At 40.6% G+C, this 18,311-nt stretch overlaps 1 protein-coding gene across 2 annotated transcripts in view; it reads left to right on the forward strand.

The window, feature by feature from the left end:
• The first annotated feature begins 501 nt into the window (after positions 1 to 501).
• LOC116713404 (sodium/potassium/calcium exchanger 3-like) overlaps positions 502 to 18,311 on the forward strand; it is a 46,359-nt gene continuing 28,549 nt past the window's right edge. Inside the window, exons 1-2 of one of the 2 annotated variants that reach the window (XM_032553547.1) lie at positions 502 to 936; positions 11,631 to 11,750. In XM_032553547.1, the coding sequence (XP_032409438.1) occupies positions 759 to 936; positions 11,631 to 11,750 (298 nt within the window). In that variant the 5' untranslated portion in view covers positions 502 to 758. The remainder of the gene's footprint in view (positions 937 to 11,630; positions 11,751 to 18,311) is intronic. The other variant, XR_004337865.1, reaches the window with a different exon arrangement.

Below are 18,311 nucleotides of genomic sequence, written 5' to 3' on the forward strand. Positions count from 1 at the left end.
CAGTTCATGCGGCATAATTGAATACTGTAAGCCTTTCTTACGGAGGGCACCGTGCTTTATGCTTTAATATAAGGTTATGTGAGGTTTTTCCATGAATGTTAGTATCTTTTCGTGAAATATCTGAAGTTTTATATCTTTCTTTAGGATAGAAAGGCACCACAAACCTATGATATAAACAGAAACGTTCCGTAAGTAGGAAAGAAATAAAAATACATCCTAATTTGGACTAATTTGGGGTCAGTAATAAAGTCATGACCATGGCCATGATATTTTTTCTTCCATGTTACCAGAAAGGCTCCATACCATATAGTTTTCACATTGTGTCAGTTTTTCTTTTGCTGGGGTGTTACACCTCTTTGCACATTTCTAAATGTTGAATACTTAATTAATTTTTTATTTTTTATTTTTTTTATTTTACATTCTAAGTACCTGAGTTCAGATTCTAGCCAACATCCATCTGTTATCTTTCGCGGGTCCGTTTTAGAAACATTCTTCGCGACGATTCTTTCTCATGACAAACCACCACAGCGGAAAACCTGATTATTAAATGTGATGCTTTATTTTGAAATGCCAGACCGGACACGTAACTTTCCCGGAGCCTCGTGAGCTTCACCAAACCAGCGACACCGAGTCAAATGTTCGCCTATTGAGAACTTACCTTCCCACGCAGCCCCAGCTCTCTGCCTCCGCCTCACGCTGTCCCCACCTTTTGGACCGCCACCGGAACGCCGGAGCGCCCGCCGAAGGAAGTGGCCCGCATGGTGGTTGAAGGGATGCCCGAGACGGCCGAGGGAGGAGGAGGAGGAGGGATGCTGAGCCGGCGAAGGGGCAAAGCCAGGCGGAGAAAACGAAAGGAGTTGTTCGCCATCCAGATGTGCTTTGCGGCTGTGCTGCTGGGGCTGGTCGTGGGGCTGCAGACGGTGGCACAGAAAGCAGGTGAGGAGCAGCCTGGAGGTTTCCTTTCTGACTCTGTTCCTCAGAAGAACACAACGTCCAAGTTGTGTTTGCAGTCAGCCAGACCAACAGGCTGATGGTAGGCTGAGGAACAGCCTCTCATAGATGCATTTAGATGCATTTTTATGGGGGTGTGTTTTATTAACGACGTTTATTGAAATAGCCATAAAGGAAGAACTATCCACAGAAAACATCTAAATACCAGCATCCCTGGGTGCTGTATCTGCACAGGGTGAAAGAACTGTGGATTTTTTTATTTTTTATATATATATATATTAGTGAAAGTGTAGAGTGCATTTGTTCCCTGGTGTTGCTGCTTACATTAACAACCACTGCTGAGAGCAAAACAACAACATGATGCAACATCTGCAAGCAATCACCCTCTGGAAATGGTGATTTCCAGTGATGGTCGCAGTGACCGTGGTGCTGTGTTCACCCCAACTCATGCTTTCATTTCTCTGAGCTTGCTCAAGCAGCACCAGGCGTCATCACATATGAACTGGACCTCCAGTACCAGGCAGTACTGGACCCCATCAGAAGCTCCAGAGCTTCACAATCACCCACACACACACACACACACACACCGTCTGCTTGGCGTGCGTACCTAAAGAAGATTCACACTGGTTATATGGCTGCTTCTGCTGAGTTCATGGATTATATTTGCATGGAATTAGACTTTTAAACAAATATATATGTAGCCAACAGTCCCTATAAAGAATAAGTTTTAGGTCATCACGTTTTATTTGCCTTCTTTCTGGACACGACTAAAGTATTTTATTGTGAATCATTTGTTTGTCATGGTAAAGTAAGGGCTACTTTCTTTGGAAGGTGTAGGGTATGTGAAGAGAACAAGCCTGGCATGGGTCATCTTCACTGTGATACAACCTCTATGAAAATAGAAAACCAAAGTTCAATTATTATTTAAGGCCGAGACTTAAATGCATTAATTCTGATCAATTAATTCAGGGGTGTCAAACTCAAGATCATGAATGCTCTTAAAGGGCCGGTTGTGCCAGAATGTATTGATAAAACCTGCTAACAAACTGTTAAAACTATCAATGATTTCTTAAAATTAAATATTATTATTGAACATCTTTTCATTTCCTCCAGGATTTCGTGATAATTTTTGTGATTTTTTTTTTTGCAATAAAAATCAAAGTGTTTGTGGGGCAAATTTGGAAATATTTGCGATATTTGAGCTTATTTATGACGGTAAATGCGGCTTTTTATTGGACGCTGTGTAGATCACGGACTATAATCTGACATTATTTAAGGCTGAGGCGGCTGTTTAGTACAAGTAAGAAAGTTTTTGACAATTGTGGAGAAAAGTCTGCAATAAACTCCTAATTATATATATATATATATATAGCCCAAAAAAGTATAGGGATTTGTTGATTTTGCATGAATTTCCATGATAATTCTCAAGAAGATGGAGGGACTGATTGATATAATTTGGCAGTAAACAGATAAGAGCGGCATTGATTTGATTGATAATATTTAAACACACCTAGTGTTTAATCTAGAATCTAGAGGGCCACATAAAAAGCCATGGCGGGCCGGATTTGGCCCCCAGGCCTTCAGTTGACACCTGTGAATTAATTTATAGATTTATAAATTAAAATTCTGTACACAGTTGATTGCATTTTTATTTTTAACAGAGAGCTGGAGCCTCTGTGTTGTGTTTCTGATACGCCCGTAAGTCTGACGCACAACATCCAGAGGCAACAGCAATGGATGACACAGTGGATAATATTTGCTCCAAAAAAAAAAAAAACAATCTGATTGGACTCAAGAAAAGACTATTCTTGGGTGCAAGTCGTGCAAAAATCGCCGCAGCTATTGAAACCTAAAATATCTTCTGAAATTCTAAAAATGCTGCAGCAGCACAGACATCCTTGACGAAATGTCAGCGTCCGCAGTCCACATTTCTAAACACGCGTTTCTTCAGAGATGATCAGGGGTGACTGAAACGCTATAATAGCACTTTGCAACAATCTGATGGTTGAAAAGCAAAAACAATAAATTAAAATCAAGAAATATCTTTGTTGTTAAGGTCATGTCTATTTATAAAAAAAAAAAAAGTAGCGATAAAAGGAGTTTTTTAATTGAAAATTTTGCTTATTTTGTCGATGTATGGTTTACTGTTAAAATGAGACTAATTGCAATTGATTAATTAGAGACCCTGCCAGTGTTTCCCTGATCATTAACTGATTTTATTAGCCTAAGTACCGTGAGATTCCTCGAGATCCTACCTGCAAGGCAAGCAAGGTTATATGCGTCTTTAAATATGCCGAATTTAATTTTGATGGCAGTACCTACTCTTCTCCTGGTACATATGGCAAAGGCACAAGTAGCATTAGCCCACATGCTTAATGTCCTTCCCCTGACATGCAGCAGAAATCCAGTCATAACCGAATAAAAGGTGTTGACCTGGTTTGGCTGTAAGAGGGTAAATATTCCACCCTGGCTGAATAACACTTGAGATTTGTAAGCAAATATATACATGATACAGTTAGAGAGCGAGCGAGAGGGACACAGGTAGATTGAGTAGATAAATCTAGATTTATTTAAGTGATATATAAATGCATAGATGATGAATAGAGAACATTTTCCAGATATTTGTTTCCTCTGCATGTTGTGTCGAATATGACAAGACATTTTCAGGTACTTCTTCAATACCTGTTAAGTAGGTGTTGTTTGCATTAATGGTCAATACTGAATTGTTCTGCAGACTGATTGCTATTATCTAAATAAAGTAGGGTGCACTGATTGCAGTTTTCTAGCTGATCGCTGATATTTAAAAAGCCTGATTGATTTTGGCCTAAATGCCAAGTTGTTTTTGTACTAAATATGGAAAAAGTTGCAACGTTGGCAACAGTAGGCTGACTATTGTCAAATGCACCCCTTTCTCAGATAGATAGAAAAAATTTGTGGATAAGATCTGTTTCATATGCAACTAGTCTTCAATCGTCGATTGACCCAGAATTAAAGAAATCGGGACCAAACAATCTGCTTATAACTTAAAAATAATCCCCCTTTGTCTTATTTATTTGTTCATTTGACAGGGACGATGCACACGAACATGGAACAGGACAACTGTAACTGATGCTTTGCACCAAGAGTATATAGCTACAGTTAATTTTTAGCCCCACTCCCTGGTTGGGCATTTCTATGCAGTAAAGTTAGGGGTGGACCGAGTGCAGTTGTCCGACTAATCACTGATCTTTAAAAAGCCTGACATTCTGATTCCAGTTTTGCCCAATACCAATTATTTGTCTGAAATGTCTCAAAATAAGACAGTTGCTGAGCTGGCAACAGTGGGGTGACTGTTGTTAACTTTAAACGTGCAGACATGATGTGGTGGGCCGGTCTAATGGTCAAACCTTTCTCATGGGACAGCAGAAGAGGACAGTGGTTGATTTATAGACCTTTGCTGAGGTAGATAAGCTCGTCTTCGATCACCGATTTCCCAAAATTAAGGAAAGCTAAGGGGTGCGCCCCTACTTACATACGCTTTATAAATCAAAATACAGCAAGAACTCATACGTTCTCCCGCCTGCATATTCATGTAAACGACTTTCCAACCCTCATATTTATATAAGTATCCTTGCACATCTCCAGTATCTCGGCTAACATACTAAAAATTGCAAATAATAACACTGTAGCAACATGTTGGGGTGACAGTGTTTTAAGGTGGTAGGAGTTCGCCCTGCAGTCTGTGGGTTGCCAGCCTGACTCTTAGTTGTTTGTTTCCTTGGGCAAGACAGTTCGCCCACCTTTTCTGCTGGTGTTGGTCAGAAAGTCAAAAAATTTGCATAAGGATGTTTTCACACCTGATAATCTGGTAATTTGATAGAGGACTAAAATTGCAATGTTTGATACATTTCAGCTGACGTGCTTCACACCAGCTGAAATGTATCAAACATAGCAAACCTTTTTGAGTAACCTGTTATTTCTCTTGCCTGTGGTGGCGCTGCACCAAGAACCACTGAAGGACATGACATGAAAACCTCTGAAGAAGACACTGAGCTCAACTTCCTTCTTCACCAATGTAAACAAAAATGGAGTGGCATCAGGCTGTAGTGGTTGTAGGATTTGTCTTTTGCAAAAGACCATGAGCCACTTCTCCTTCGAGCGCTGGACTTGTGCATTTGCTTTGGCTGTATTTAACCCTCGGCTTTATGCCGCTTCCTGCTTTTGGACCGATCTTCAGTCTGCTTACAGTCTGGAATTCCCTTCAACCGAACCAAGACCAAGGTTTGTAGGCGGATCAGAGTTCGCATTTTTGATCCACATTAGAGTTTGTTTGACTTGTCACACCTCCCTAAACAAACTGGACTTTCGAGGCGAACAAACTAGAGTTCAGTTAACAGGGCCTGTGTGAATTCACCCTAATACAACATATTTACAGAGATAATCGTAAATCCAGAAATATTACAGTCAAATATTTATGACCCTCTGGTAATTTAACGGTGGCTTGATTGAGTTCATGACTACAGACCTCAATGTTCAGCTCTCCTTACTTTGGAGTGCTGAACTAATCTGTCATTACAGGTTCATGGTGACCTTCACTGGAGGAGCTCTGAGTTAGCAGTAGGTGGTAATTGAAGAGAGTTTTCACACAAGAGACCAGGAGATCATCACACGACCATGATAATAGAACTGTCAGCGTTTGACTTTTGTGCCTGCATGCATCACATGGGACTACATGAAGCCATGTTCTTATTCACGTCCCTGTCCAAGCATTCAGTCTTCTTCCATATATGGTCACGGACACTTAAGGTGCAAGGTACGAAGCAAATCTCCGGTTCGGTCAGGAATCGAACCAGTGGTGGCTTTGTTGAGGAATGAAAGCCCCCGAATATGGAGCAAACGCCATTCTTCTACACCATATGTGGCCACAAATTCATTTGCAATACGAGCGTCTATTTGTTACCTCTGCTTTAATCTGTAGAGTAAATATGCTGCGCGCCAATCTCTCCGACCTTCCCTTCATCATCTGTCTACCAGAAACCTGCCAGACAAATGGTCATTCCATAGCTAAGCCTCTTGGTATATCTGCTATACAGTAATAATCTCTACACAATCTCATTACATAACTTAAAGCTCTTGTTTGTTGGTCCTTCTTTGTTTGTTGGCGAGTGATTGGATGGGAGCGTGGAGGAGCACAGATGGAGCACTTTGCTCTGACAAAGCCTCGGGACTCGGAGCCGACTTAGACATAAAGGAAAAGAGACAAGAGAGAAGGGAACGAACGGGAGATGGGGACTGTGTTTGCGTGAGTGTGTATGTGCGCAGACGAAAGTGGGATGTGAAGAGGAAACGTGGGAGCAAGCGAGGACAAAAGGAGAAGGGAAGATGCGAGGGAAGGGAGATGAACAGGTTTCGGTTGAAAAGAGTCGCAGTGGGGGAGGTAAAGGATGACTTGGAGACTGAAATGTAGTTACACTTTAAAATGAGAACACAGACTACTTGTATAAGAATATGCCGCATGTTGGATTCAAGTAATTTCCCTACCCTGAGCCTTTAATGCTAGAGACCATGACCACTTTCACCACTTTCAATCCTGCAAGAAAACCAGGTAGAGGCTGATGGTGGAGATGATGAAGAGCCAAAATGCAAACGGCGACGTGGCATGATGATTTATTTAAGCTTAGGATATTTACCAGAGGGTTCACCGAAACTTACCAGACGTAAAACGCACAAGAGTCCTGCACAAGACAAAGGCATGACAAGAACTGAAGTACTGTGTGAGACAGGCGAGGAGGACAACTGATCAGGTAACAGTGGAGAAACATGAGCTAAATTAGCTGGGATAAGGCTGGGATGAGGAACTTAGCTCAGCAAACAAGAAATAAAACCTAACATCTAAAGGATAACAGAACCTGCTGTCACCCCACATGAAACTAAGGGAAACCCCAAACATGGATACTGGAACATAACAGGACTGAAGCAAAGGGATGATGATAATCAAGGCTAGAAAAGAACCAAGGGAGAGACGACACCAGGCATGAGAAGTTGGGGGGGGGAAAAAAAGTAATTTAGATGAAAACAAAAAGGAAAATAACTTGGCGAAGCGAAACTTGACACCAAACTGGAGTTGCTGTTTGTTGCCGAAAGTGTGAAACACTGGAACTACATAATATTAGTATGTGATGTGAATTTTATTTTTTCCTTGGATTAAAAAAAATAAAGTTCATGCATGGCTATTGGTTTACATCTTTTGGCCATGTTCCCTAAATCCAAAAGGTTGCATATTTAAAAAGAGAGAGAAAAAAAAGCTTTTATGTTTTTATATTGCTCCTATTTCTCTTCAGCCTCTTTTCTTCTTAATTTTAAGAAACATTTATATGAATAACTTTTTTTTTTTCAGGCGTTTCTTAATACTTTTGTCATCCTTGGATTGTCGATAACCTTCTTTGGCGAAGAACAGCAGAGATTGTAATTTTTATCATTACGTCTTTGCAGTATCATATGCTTGGTTTACATCATGTACATTTACCATATTTCCATTTTATTTTCTCATTGAGCTGCTCTTTCAATGATGAACCAATTTGCTGCTTCACAGAGGATTTTAGCTTTTAATCAACTGCAGCAATTTTCTTGTATTATTTTATCAACGTCTTTCATTGTTTTACCATCAATAATTCCTTGTTTTTATCTGTTGGTTTCATTTTTCTTGTCATTTAATTATTTCACTGTGTTTCTCTGGGAGCTATGTGCGTTGTGTTGTTTTAAACATCTATAATGCACTGTATATTACACCTGACTGTATGAAAAGGGCCCTATAAATAAAGTTCAATTAAATTAGTCAAGTGGTGGGTCTGTGAGAGATCTGAGCAGACACTGACAATGTCGATAACCTTCTTTGGCGACACATAAATGGCCTATGTGTATGCCAATATTCCTCCACCGCTAGCCACAGAGGGAAAAGGATAATTACTGAAAGTTATTGTTGTTTCTGAGAGTTAATAAGTCCTGGTATGGACTGTATATAGGCTTGACAACATTAGTATTTGACATGTTGCAAGGTTTCCCTGGTGGTTGGGCGCTAGGTCAGTCATTCATCCAGCGGACCGTTAAAAAATGTTTAAAGTTGACAGGAAATTTGGAAATTTCACTCGATAATTACGTGTTATTGAAAGATTGTAAGATTAACACCTGAACACCAACTATAAGGTATTTAAAAATGCAAAACCTAAATAAATAAGCAATGCTTAGCCTGGTGGGGGCACAAGTAAAGCCTGGTGGCCCGCCAGACTTATAATCCACTGGAGGAAACCCTGTGTCGTATTTCATCTCTGCTCTTGTTTACATTATTTAAATGTCTGTGAAAGGAGTTGAATTTGTTTGACATTGAAGTAATTTTAAACTTTCTGTGATTGTTCTGTAGCATCTGCGGGGTCTTTCTTGCATAACTGTTCTCAGTGCTCCTCTGTGGACTTTCCCAGTTAAGTACAACTTTGGAACCTGAAGCAAGAATTTATTACAATAACATGAACCTTTAGTTATAGAGTAATGAAGCATCTACAGTTTCTTTCTTGCACAAATGCTTTTTGTTCCTATGGCTCACGGAGCCACTAAAAGCCATACTCAGAACATAATTCTCAGAGTGCTTTGTCAGGCACATGGACCACAAGGCACAGCTTTCTGATTTAGCTATATAAACAAGTACAAATGCAGAACTTTAAAATGATGCCATGTACAACAACATCGGAATAAAAAAGTTTCAATCTTGAAGTTTGTCCTTCCCTTATTGGCAGTTTTTAATAGGAACCAGCAGTAAACCTGCAGTCTGAAAGCAAAGTGTTCCTTTAGGAACAAATGGAACAATCACATCTCAGATGTATGATGGAGTTTGACTATGAAGAGCTTTATATGTGAGGAGGAGAATCTTAGATATATAACATTACACCAAGTACAGACGTCCCCAATCCTACAGTCCACATTTCTAAAGAACTTACATGAATGATCAGGGGTTCGTGAAACACTTGAAAGTTGAATAGGTTACCGCAATAAATTAAAAACAATAAATATCTTTGTGGTTGAGCTCATATGTTTATTTATTCAATAATTTAGCAGCAAAAGTGGATTTTTGAATTGAAATGTTACTTATTTTGTCTATATATAATTTTAGATTAAAATGTGTTCGATCCCAATTAATTACAGACTCTGCAATTAACCTGACTAAAAATTTTAATCAGGTGCCTCCCCTAGTTAACCCTTTAATCAACAAATTCATTAAACGTTTACTTAACTATTAAGTAAAAGATGAATAAAAGACTAAAAGGTAAAACATTAAAGATTTAATGTAATTGTTTATGTGTATGTCACGAGCATCTGTGTCTTAATTGCATCTGGCTTTTGTGAAAATGGGGCATATTAGTGCATTTCAGGGCTGTTTTATCTATCCATTTTCTTACATCCTTGTCCCTAATGGGGTCAGGAGGTGCTGGTGTCTATCTCCAGCTAACGTTCCGGGCGAGAGGCGGGGTCACCCTGGACAGGTCGCCAGTCTGTCGCAGGGCAACACAGAGACATACAGGACACACACACTCACACCTAGGAGAATTTAGAGAGACCAATTTACCTGACAGTCAGGTTTTTGGACTGTGGGAGGAAGCCAGAGTACCCGTGCAGAAAGACCCTGGACCGGGAATCGAACCCAGGACCTAATTGCTGCAAGGCAACAGTGCTACCAACTGCGCCACTGTGAAGCCTGAGCTGTTTTATATAGTTCTAAAATGCTATATAATACAGAGTTACTGTATTATGAGGGATTTATTAGAATGAAGCTTGAATGATAGTCTCAGCTCTGGCTTGCTCTAAGGCCTGCTCTGTATTGAACAATTTTAAGCATTGCAGTACATTGAAGTACTCTAGGTTACTTAATACCTGTACTTACTTTTCAGGGGTGATGGCGGCCACAGGGGCGTTGCTGTCATCCTGTCCGTGGCCAAGACACTTCACTGGCCTCGCCTGCTGGTGGCAGTCTCGCTTCTGTCAGGGCAGCTGTGGCTACAATCCATCGCCATCATCAGCGTGCAAATGTGCGCATGAATGGATGCCAGCATCGGTTCAATGCTGGCATCATGACGCGCAAAAAGACCATGTCGGCTATTGCTTAGCTTAGGAAAAATTGGAAGGGCTAACATCTGCCGGATTGCTAGATTTGAAGAAAGGAGTAATCTGAGCAGACCTCCAGGCAAATGAGCTGCATAAGCTAAGCAAGTGATGGAATAATGGTATGTAAACTTCTAGTATCACAGAGGAAAACAGGAGTACAAGGTATACAAAATACGTCAAAGAGGACAAAGAGTACAGCGTGATCTACAACATGGTTTGATCAGCTATTGAGAACAAGAGTTTTACCATCACTAATCTGGAACAATGTTCATACTCAATCATCAAGACAGCAAACATAATGTTTCTTGGTCTTTTCGATGCCAGATTCCCTCTTCTAAATGTAAATGTATGTTTTTCATATCAGAATTTCTGTGTGGATCTCTGTGACTGGCGGTGGCACAGTGGGCTCCATGGCCGAGTTTCTCTGAAGCCGTTAGTCTGTTGAGACCCTTTGTACCCACGAACAATGAAAACACAATCACAACGCAATTCACCTGCACTTGGCGGGGCCGGAGGAACCCATTATGCTTTTAATTACCCTGATCAGATTAATGATGCTCTCAGACGTCTCCCAGTGAAACACCATTATCTGAGTGTGTTTGTACGAGCTCGCAACCTCTGAACGTCTGACAGGCATTCGGAAAGAAGCTTATTACGCTGAAGATGAGAAAAGCCTTCGCCATTAAAAAGACAAACATGAAGTGGCTTATCTGTTAACTGGATAAGAATGAGGATAATGAGGGAAGTTGTCTCCTTATCTGCAGTCTGGTGTTCACAAAGCAAAACCAGAATTTATACGACTCCCAGAGTCTATTCTCCTGAAGTCTTGCCATTTCTAGTGGCAAAGACATGGATATTCAATTACAGCTTGTCAAAAAAGTTCAATATTTTTGACTCATTTCAGAAAGAGATAGTTTTATATATAAAACTATTACATTACAACATTACAAATATTGGGAAATATTTAAAGCCTTTACTTGTAATGTAGAGTGATGTAAACGACTAGTTTGGCAATCGAGTAATCTATCGATTATTCTGATGATTAACTGAGTAATTGGGAAAATATAAAATAACAAGTCAGTAAATATAGTTCATATAGGATGAAAATGGCTGTATTTCCTTTTTGCTATTTTTCTTTATTATCCATGTTGTATGTTTAATTGGGTTTTGATGACTGTGAGTTTTGATTTGCGTTTGTTTGTGTGTTGTTGGCAGAATCGGCCAGGTCTCCCTCGAAAAAGAGATATTTAATCTCAGTGAGACATATCTGGTTAAATGAAGGTTACATACATGCATGTTTGAGCTTTGTGGTTTACAGAATGATGCTGAACTGATGCTTCCACGAAAGAAAAAAGTGAGAACACAAAACACGTCTCATCTCCCTGTGGAAGTGGGATCTTGTGGAAGATGCAGACTATACTTGTTTCTTGTAACCAAATACTTTAGTAACTTTGTAGTAATGGTGCTTATTTTGCAGTTGTCTTGTTTGACTTTATATATTAGTGGAACCTTCCTAATATTTCTGTTTTACAACTTCTTCTGCCTCCCAGGATATCAGACTTCTATCTCTTTGGTTGTGGAAGAGGCAAAGTGGGAGAGTCGTCACCTTCTGCAAGAAGACAACAAGTCTAAGCTCTATCTAGAGCCGGACAAAAACTGCACTGAACCAGGTAAGTCTCAATATGGTACAGTGGGTCAGTTGCTGCTATATTTATTATGATGCTGTGGGCTAATTGCTGTCATTTTTACCTAAACGTATATTGAGCATTCAACTCAATATGCGTTATGTGTAGTGCAAATACATTTTTCATGCTGCTTTAATTTAAAGGGTTTTCAAAACTCTGACTTTGCCATTTCAAAAATACTGAATTAAGTTTAAAAATAATGGTAAGTGAAGTTTTGAGATCCATCTTTTCTGGGAGACATCAGTGGCTGTTGGATGCCCCCTGCTGCCCTGGAGGACCTACACAGCAACTTAGTTCACTTATGGCTGAGGCGAACAGTTAGGAATGGAAATCATCCTTCCTGGTGCTGATGTGGAGATGATAGCTAAGAAGAAAATTTAAAAAACAAAAAAACCTCACTGAGAAAGAAATGATCTGCGCTCCCCTGCAGCCTGTAGTCGCCAGCATCAACGCCTGTGTGTGTGGATTTGTCTGATCCTCGGACGGCTCTTGTCGAAATCCCTGAAGTCTATTCTTTCCAGATTTCTAAAACATTCTGGCTGCAGGCTGCTCGGTCTAGCCAGGCCAGTTAGCAGTTAGAGGCTGATATATTCTCTTCGACGCCAGTTCAAACAGTCCCGTTGTTGACCTGCCTGTGTCTGGCTCATCAGGCTCAGGAGGTTCAGACCCTTTGAACGGAGAGCTGGTTCGGACTGCTTTACGGCAGTGGGGTAAGCTCCATGACGACAGACACTCTTCAGCCTCATGTTTGCCTTCTTCAGAGTTGACTCGTCAGAGGAAGTGTTGGTGTTTGTGTTTGTCTTTCCCTGTGGTGTGCAGCGTGCGAGTGTTTTCCACGTGGAATCCTGGGGCTTTATGAGGCTGACGCCTTGCCATGCATTTGGTTGATCTCATGTTAAACACACAGCCTCCTACTAATGCACACATGCCCACACTCCTGATCGGTCCCGCAGCTGAAACGCAGGCACCACGTGTTGTCTGACTGTGTGCATCCGGACCAGTTCTGCACGTAGTTTGTGTTTATTGTCACTTCGTCTCCTGAAACACTAATTACCTTAATGAGGATTACTTCTGCTCTTCTGTGCTGAAAGGAGCCTTCACAGTGTGCTCATCAACTGTTAATCTTCTTCACCCCCAGAGCGTGTGCTCTCTCTGACTTCTACTGTGTGTTTCTCTCTTTTGTTTCTCACCTGCTTTCCCCCCCCCCCTCAGATAACAGCATTGTTTCAGCTGGAGAGCATCACTGTTGGGCTCTGCAGCAACATACAAGCATTGACAAGCACATGCATCTAAATATTTATCTAAAGCAAGTTTCCACCTTGTGGAGCATTTTCATGTACGGCAGATTTTTGTTACATTACATTTCTGTTCAAGTACTTGCAGTGTTAGTCTCAAACGTACAGAAGCAGGGTTTCCCCCAGAAAACCTGCTAAGCCTGGTGGTGCATGGCCAATTAAACTAGGCCCCGTCTCCTAGATTTCACTAACTCCATGGTGAAATGCTGTTAGTGGTGCTGATGTTCTTAGCTGCAGAAGGGGCCCCTAAATCAAATTCTGCTCAAGGCCTCACACAACTTTGGACTGGCCCTGCATGATGAGCTAAATCCCCCTGCACTGCACATCTCTCTGCTGGACACAGAGGGACAAACAGAGAGATTTAAATTATGTGATTATTTAATCACCCTGGACACAGTAGACTGGAACGGTCTCACTGGACCATGCATTGGACCAAGACCTGTGTGCTTCCTTTATCAATCAGACACTTCAGTGCCTGACACATAGACGTCTTCATTAGTGGCTGGCTTGCTCCAGCATTTTGAGTCGCTTCCCTGGACACGTAGCACATCTAGGACAATTTAACAGCATGTTGAGGGCACATCCTTTTGGTGTCACCCTCATTTCCACATAAGCAGCAAATAGGCATTTTCCTCTGAAATTTTGAGACAAGTCCTTCTTTTACAAGGAGTTCACCTGCATCTGAAACCACTTTACCTGCAGTGGTTGATTGTGGCCATTCTTTTTCCAGCTTTGGAAAACCCACAGTGCTTTGGAGACCCACGAGTTCTTCCTCCTAGCATACACACACACACGTCAGCCAATCCAGCAGCCTTTTATGCAGTCTTTGAATTATGTTCCTTATTCCACACCTTATTCCATATTCCGCAGTTTTGATGACAAAATTCTCAAATATTGTTCAAGAATAATCACTTCATTGATCACCAATTTTCCATACAGCTCCTTCAGCCTTTTAGAGTTTCTCCAAGCTCTACTAGAAGCGAGCAAAACCTTTTGCCTATAGTATTCGCTGTTAATATCATACTTCTTGAAAGTAAAACATCCATATGCACAAAGGCACTTCTAGCTTCACCTGTTAGTACAGGTATTAAGTGAAAAGCCCAGCCTAATCTACATTGACTTTGCACTTTGCAGCTGTTCCACAGCACCCCAGTTTACACTGCTTGATCCCTTCAAATCGCAGAGGTTCTTCAAGAACCATGTGTGAAATGAGAGATTGTGCGATAAAGCCAATAATATAAAGGATGAGGGGAGTCATATAAAATACTGTAGTGCTCAACTTCCAAAATGAATATTTTTCCCTCCCACTTTACCTGTCGTGACATTTTAAAAATCTCCAAAAGGATCATCAGTTTTCCCACAGTCCCACCCTTCATTACATATATGTACTTTATCTTGCTAAAAGACTAAAAAAAAGACAGAGTACTTCTTAAATAAAGTGTGACAACCTGACTGATGCTGGAGCTCTGGGCTGTAGAACTGAATAATATCACAGGAGAGGAAAACCTCTTGTGCTGTTCAGTGGAGATGAGCCAGACGCAGTTAGTACCTCAGTGACCCCCGAACCAAAGGTCAAGATGAGAAAACGCTTAACCTGTCACCTGTTGATTTTCCACTCATTTTCAGAGCAACAAGTTAGTTTACACTCGTCCAGTGATCCCCTGCTCCAACCAATCCCACTCCACACCCAGCGCAGATCCCTGCGCAAACACAAGGTCACATCCAGTGACTTCCTGTCAGCAGGTGTTTGCATGAACGTAGCTCTGTTCTGCTGGGGAATTAAGAAGGAGACTTTCATACATATTAGGTGTATGAATACAAGAGAGAGTGTTCGATTAACAGTAATCCTGTTTACAGTGGCTAACTTTGTCCAGGGTGCCTCTGGTTTATCAGCATGAATGCATTTATTGGTGTAACATGTGGAGAGCTGTGAGATCCTTGATTTTTGTCTCTATCCTCCATGACTCATACTCCCCCTCTTGTTCTTTCCGTTATGCACAGGTACATACATACATGTGTGCTTTATGAAGTAGATAGACATATAAGGTACAGACCAAAAGTTTGGACACACTTTCTCATTGAATTCAATGTGTATGTATGTATGCTTGATTTGCATTGTGCAGCTCTCATAATTCTGTGTCTAAAATGTTTTAATATGCCCTCCCAAGACGGAATACATGCTTTTTAATTTATTTGACTCATAAAACTGAAAAGTGTTGTGTTCGTTTGTTCTCAGCCCTCAGTAACTTGTAAAACCTGGTTTCTCTGTTGGCCTGTGTGAGTGCGACTACCAGCTTTTCACATCCACAGACTGGCATCAGTCTTTCCACGGCTTCCCTGTTGGATTTAGGTCTGGACTTTGACTTGGTCATTCTAACACAGTAATGTAACATAAACCACCTCATAGTAGGTCTGGTTGTATGTTTAGGGTGGGTTGTCTCTGCTTGTCTGTAGCTTCTAACAGGTTTTCTCACAAGATTGTTCTGGATTTAGCGCCAAACATCTTCCCATAATCTCTGATCAACCTCACTGTCCATACTAAAATGTGGCCACCACGTTTTATGGACCTTTGTAGGTCTCTTCGTTAGTCCATCCTCTCTCCATGTTCAGATGATGGATTCAACATAAAACTGCGAGATGTTCAAAGCTGGAATGTTGTTTCAGAACCTAAACCAGCTTTAAACTTCTCCACAACTTTCTCCCTGACCTGTTGGCTGGGTTCCTTGGTGTTCATGGTGCTGGTTGTTTTCTCATTTTATGTCACAAACCTCTGAGAACTTCACAAAACATCTGCATTTAGCCTCAGATTGCATTGCACCCAGCTGGACTCCATTTTTTAATTTGGGGACTTCTGAAGGTAAATGACCTTACTGTTTTAAAAATTATTATTAAAAACGAGATTTTTTATAAATGTGCGCACCACTTTCACATTTTACATTATAGAATCAAGTATCATTTTCTATTTAAGTCGCAATTATTTGCTATTACAGCAAGGTGTAAAATGTACTGGAGAAAAGTTCAAATTTATCGCTATATGGAGAAATAATCCCATAAAATAAAGCCACATCCTAAAGTGTAGAAAATATAGAAAATAACTCGTCACCTGTTATCTTTGAAACCACTTACAGTCATATTTAGTAAGCAACAATATGCTATGCTTGTTTGTCAGATTAAGAATACTTTTTTGCAAATAATCTTTAAGCAGGGAATAAGCATATTTCATCTAGACTATGTTTAGTTTTTTTTATTCGCCTAATGTAATATTCTACACTTAAATGTCCTGGTTTTATTAGCTACAAGGGAAAAAACTCCATCACAACTGAAATAAAGGCTTGCAAATATCAGTCTGCTGAACTTTTCAACAACATTTTCATATCTTGAATATGACTGCATATGAAAAAAACGAAACCCGACTTGATGTTGTTTTCGTTCACGAGCCTTAAAAACAATAATTTCTTTTAAAAACACATGGAAAGACAGTGGATACCTCTACAATGTTTGAATGCATAATAATAAATTATAAATGTGAAAAATTCCTACAGTTTCCCCTAAACTGAGTGATTCGAAGTGACAGCGTTCTTAATAATTAACTGCGTTTTCTTTATCTGCCCCCGTTCTGCTCTGAACACAGACCCAGCAAAGAAATGAAGCCAAAAAAAAAAAAAAATTAATCATCTGAAAATAGAACACAGCTTAGAATGACAGTAAGATGAATGACAATGTTTATGGCTGAGAGTCTGAGGTAATGGTGTCATCTCTCTCATAATTGTTTATCTTCATGATTTTGCATCTTCTTGCATCGTACAAAGAAGAAATCAAACTTTTGTCACCTGCTAAACGTGCAGAAGATACTTAATGTAAAACACCCTGAATGGCCTTGTTGCTGAAAATGTGCTTTACAAATAAAACTAGCCTTCGAAGAATCACGTGCTTTACCGTTCTACAGGCAAGGCACAGAGTGAGTTTTTACAGCAACGTTTGACTGAGTCTAAATGTGAGGCTGCTTATGTTTAGTAGCTGTAAGGGTCTCAACGGACCTGCAGTCTGCAGCCAAATGCTTCTAAACGATCCTCTACAAGCTGCAGGAGAAATGGCCGTCCTGAGTCCCAACAGCACTGCAGTCTAACCAGCATGTGTGCTGCAGCTTTCTCCGAACACAAAGCTAATAATTTACTTAATGGGACTATTTTCTCTTTTTTCCGTTACTGCACATGGACACAAAACAAAGCTTCAAGGCAGAGTCTATTTTACAGAGAATTCAGCAGGAAAACAGGCAGATAAAACCTGGTATTTAAGAGCATTTGGAGCCTGTTGGGAGGGAATTTGTCATCACAGTTATGGCTGGAATCAGAATCAGCTTTCTTGGCCAAGATTGTGCACATAAACAAGGAATTTGACTTTGCTTTAATGTGCTTACAGTGTATATATGAGCGTAAGAGGAAATAAAATCGAGGTTTTTATGTGTATGTGCAATTGGTTTTGTTTTTGCAAAGAGAAAAAGAGGCAGGTTTTGGTAGTGCAATTACTCTTATTTTGTTTCACAGCCAGAGTAGCTGACTACTCTGGCTGTAAGGTGTTTGTTGTGTTCATTGGACAGACAGCATGGGGGGAAGAAACTGTCTCTGTGGCAGCTGGTTTTTGCAAATATCGCTCTGTATCACCGACCTGACAGTAAAAGTTTAAACAGTTTTGTGTCCGGAATGTGTAGGGTCTGCAAGATGTTAGCTGTCCTTTTTATGACCCCGTGACCTGCACAAGTTCTGGAAGGAGGAAAGGTCAACCCTGATGGGCGTCTGGACTGTCCTGTTTTATGGATGAGCAACACTGCACAGCGACTGACAAAACGCAGGGCAGATTGAATAATGACTGTGTAGAAGATGACCGGGAGCTTCTTTTGAAAGACCAGTCTCCTGAACTCTATGTGTCCGGAGAAAGGGGTGGTTTCTAGTATCAGGAAGTGATCCACAGTAAACAGTGCTGTTGAGGATGATGAGCTGTTGGGGGTGTTCTCTGGAGGTCCACTGTCATCATCACAGTCTCGAACGGTTCTGACCACACCAGTGGACCAGCTGATCCATCTCCTGTCTGTATGCAGGCTCATCAGTGTCCTGGATCAGACCTGTAACTGTGGTGTCATCTGCAAACTTCAGGAGTTTCAAAGATGAGTCCACTGAGGTGTCGTCATTGGCACATAGACCCAGATTTTTAATTACATGATAAGTCAAGCTATTGTTACAAATTTTTTCATTAT

The sequence above is a fragment of the Xiphophorus hellerii genome, chromosome 22 (assembly GCF_003331165.1).
Source record: "Xiphophorus hellerii strain 12219 chromosome 22, Xiphophorus_hellerii-4.1, whole genome shotgun sequence".
Taxonomy (NCBI): domain Eukaryota; kingdom Metazoa; phylum Chordata; class Actinopteri; order Cyprinodontiformes; family Poeciliidae; genus Xiphophorus; species Xiphophorus hellerii.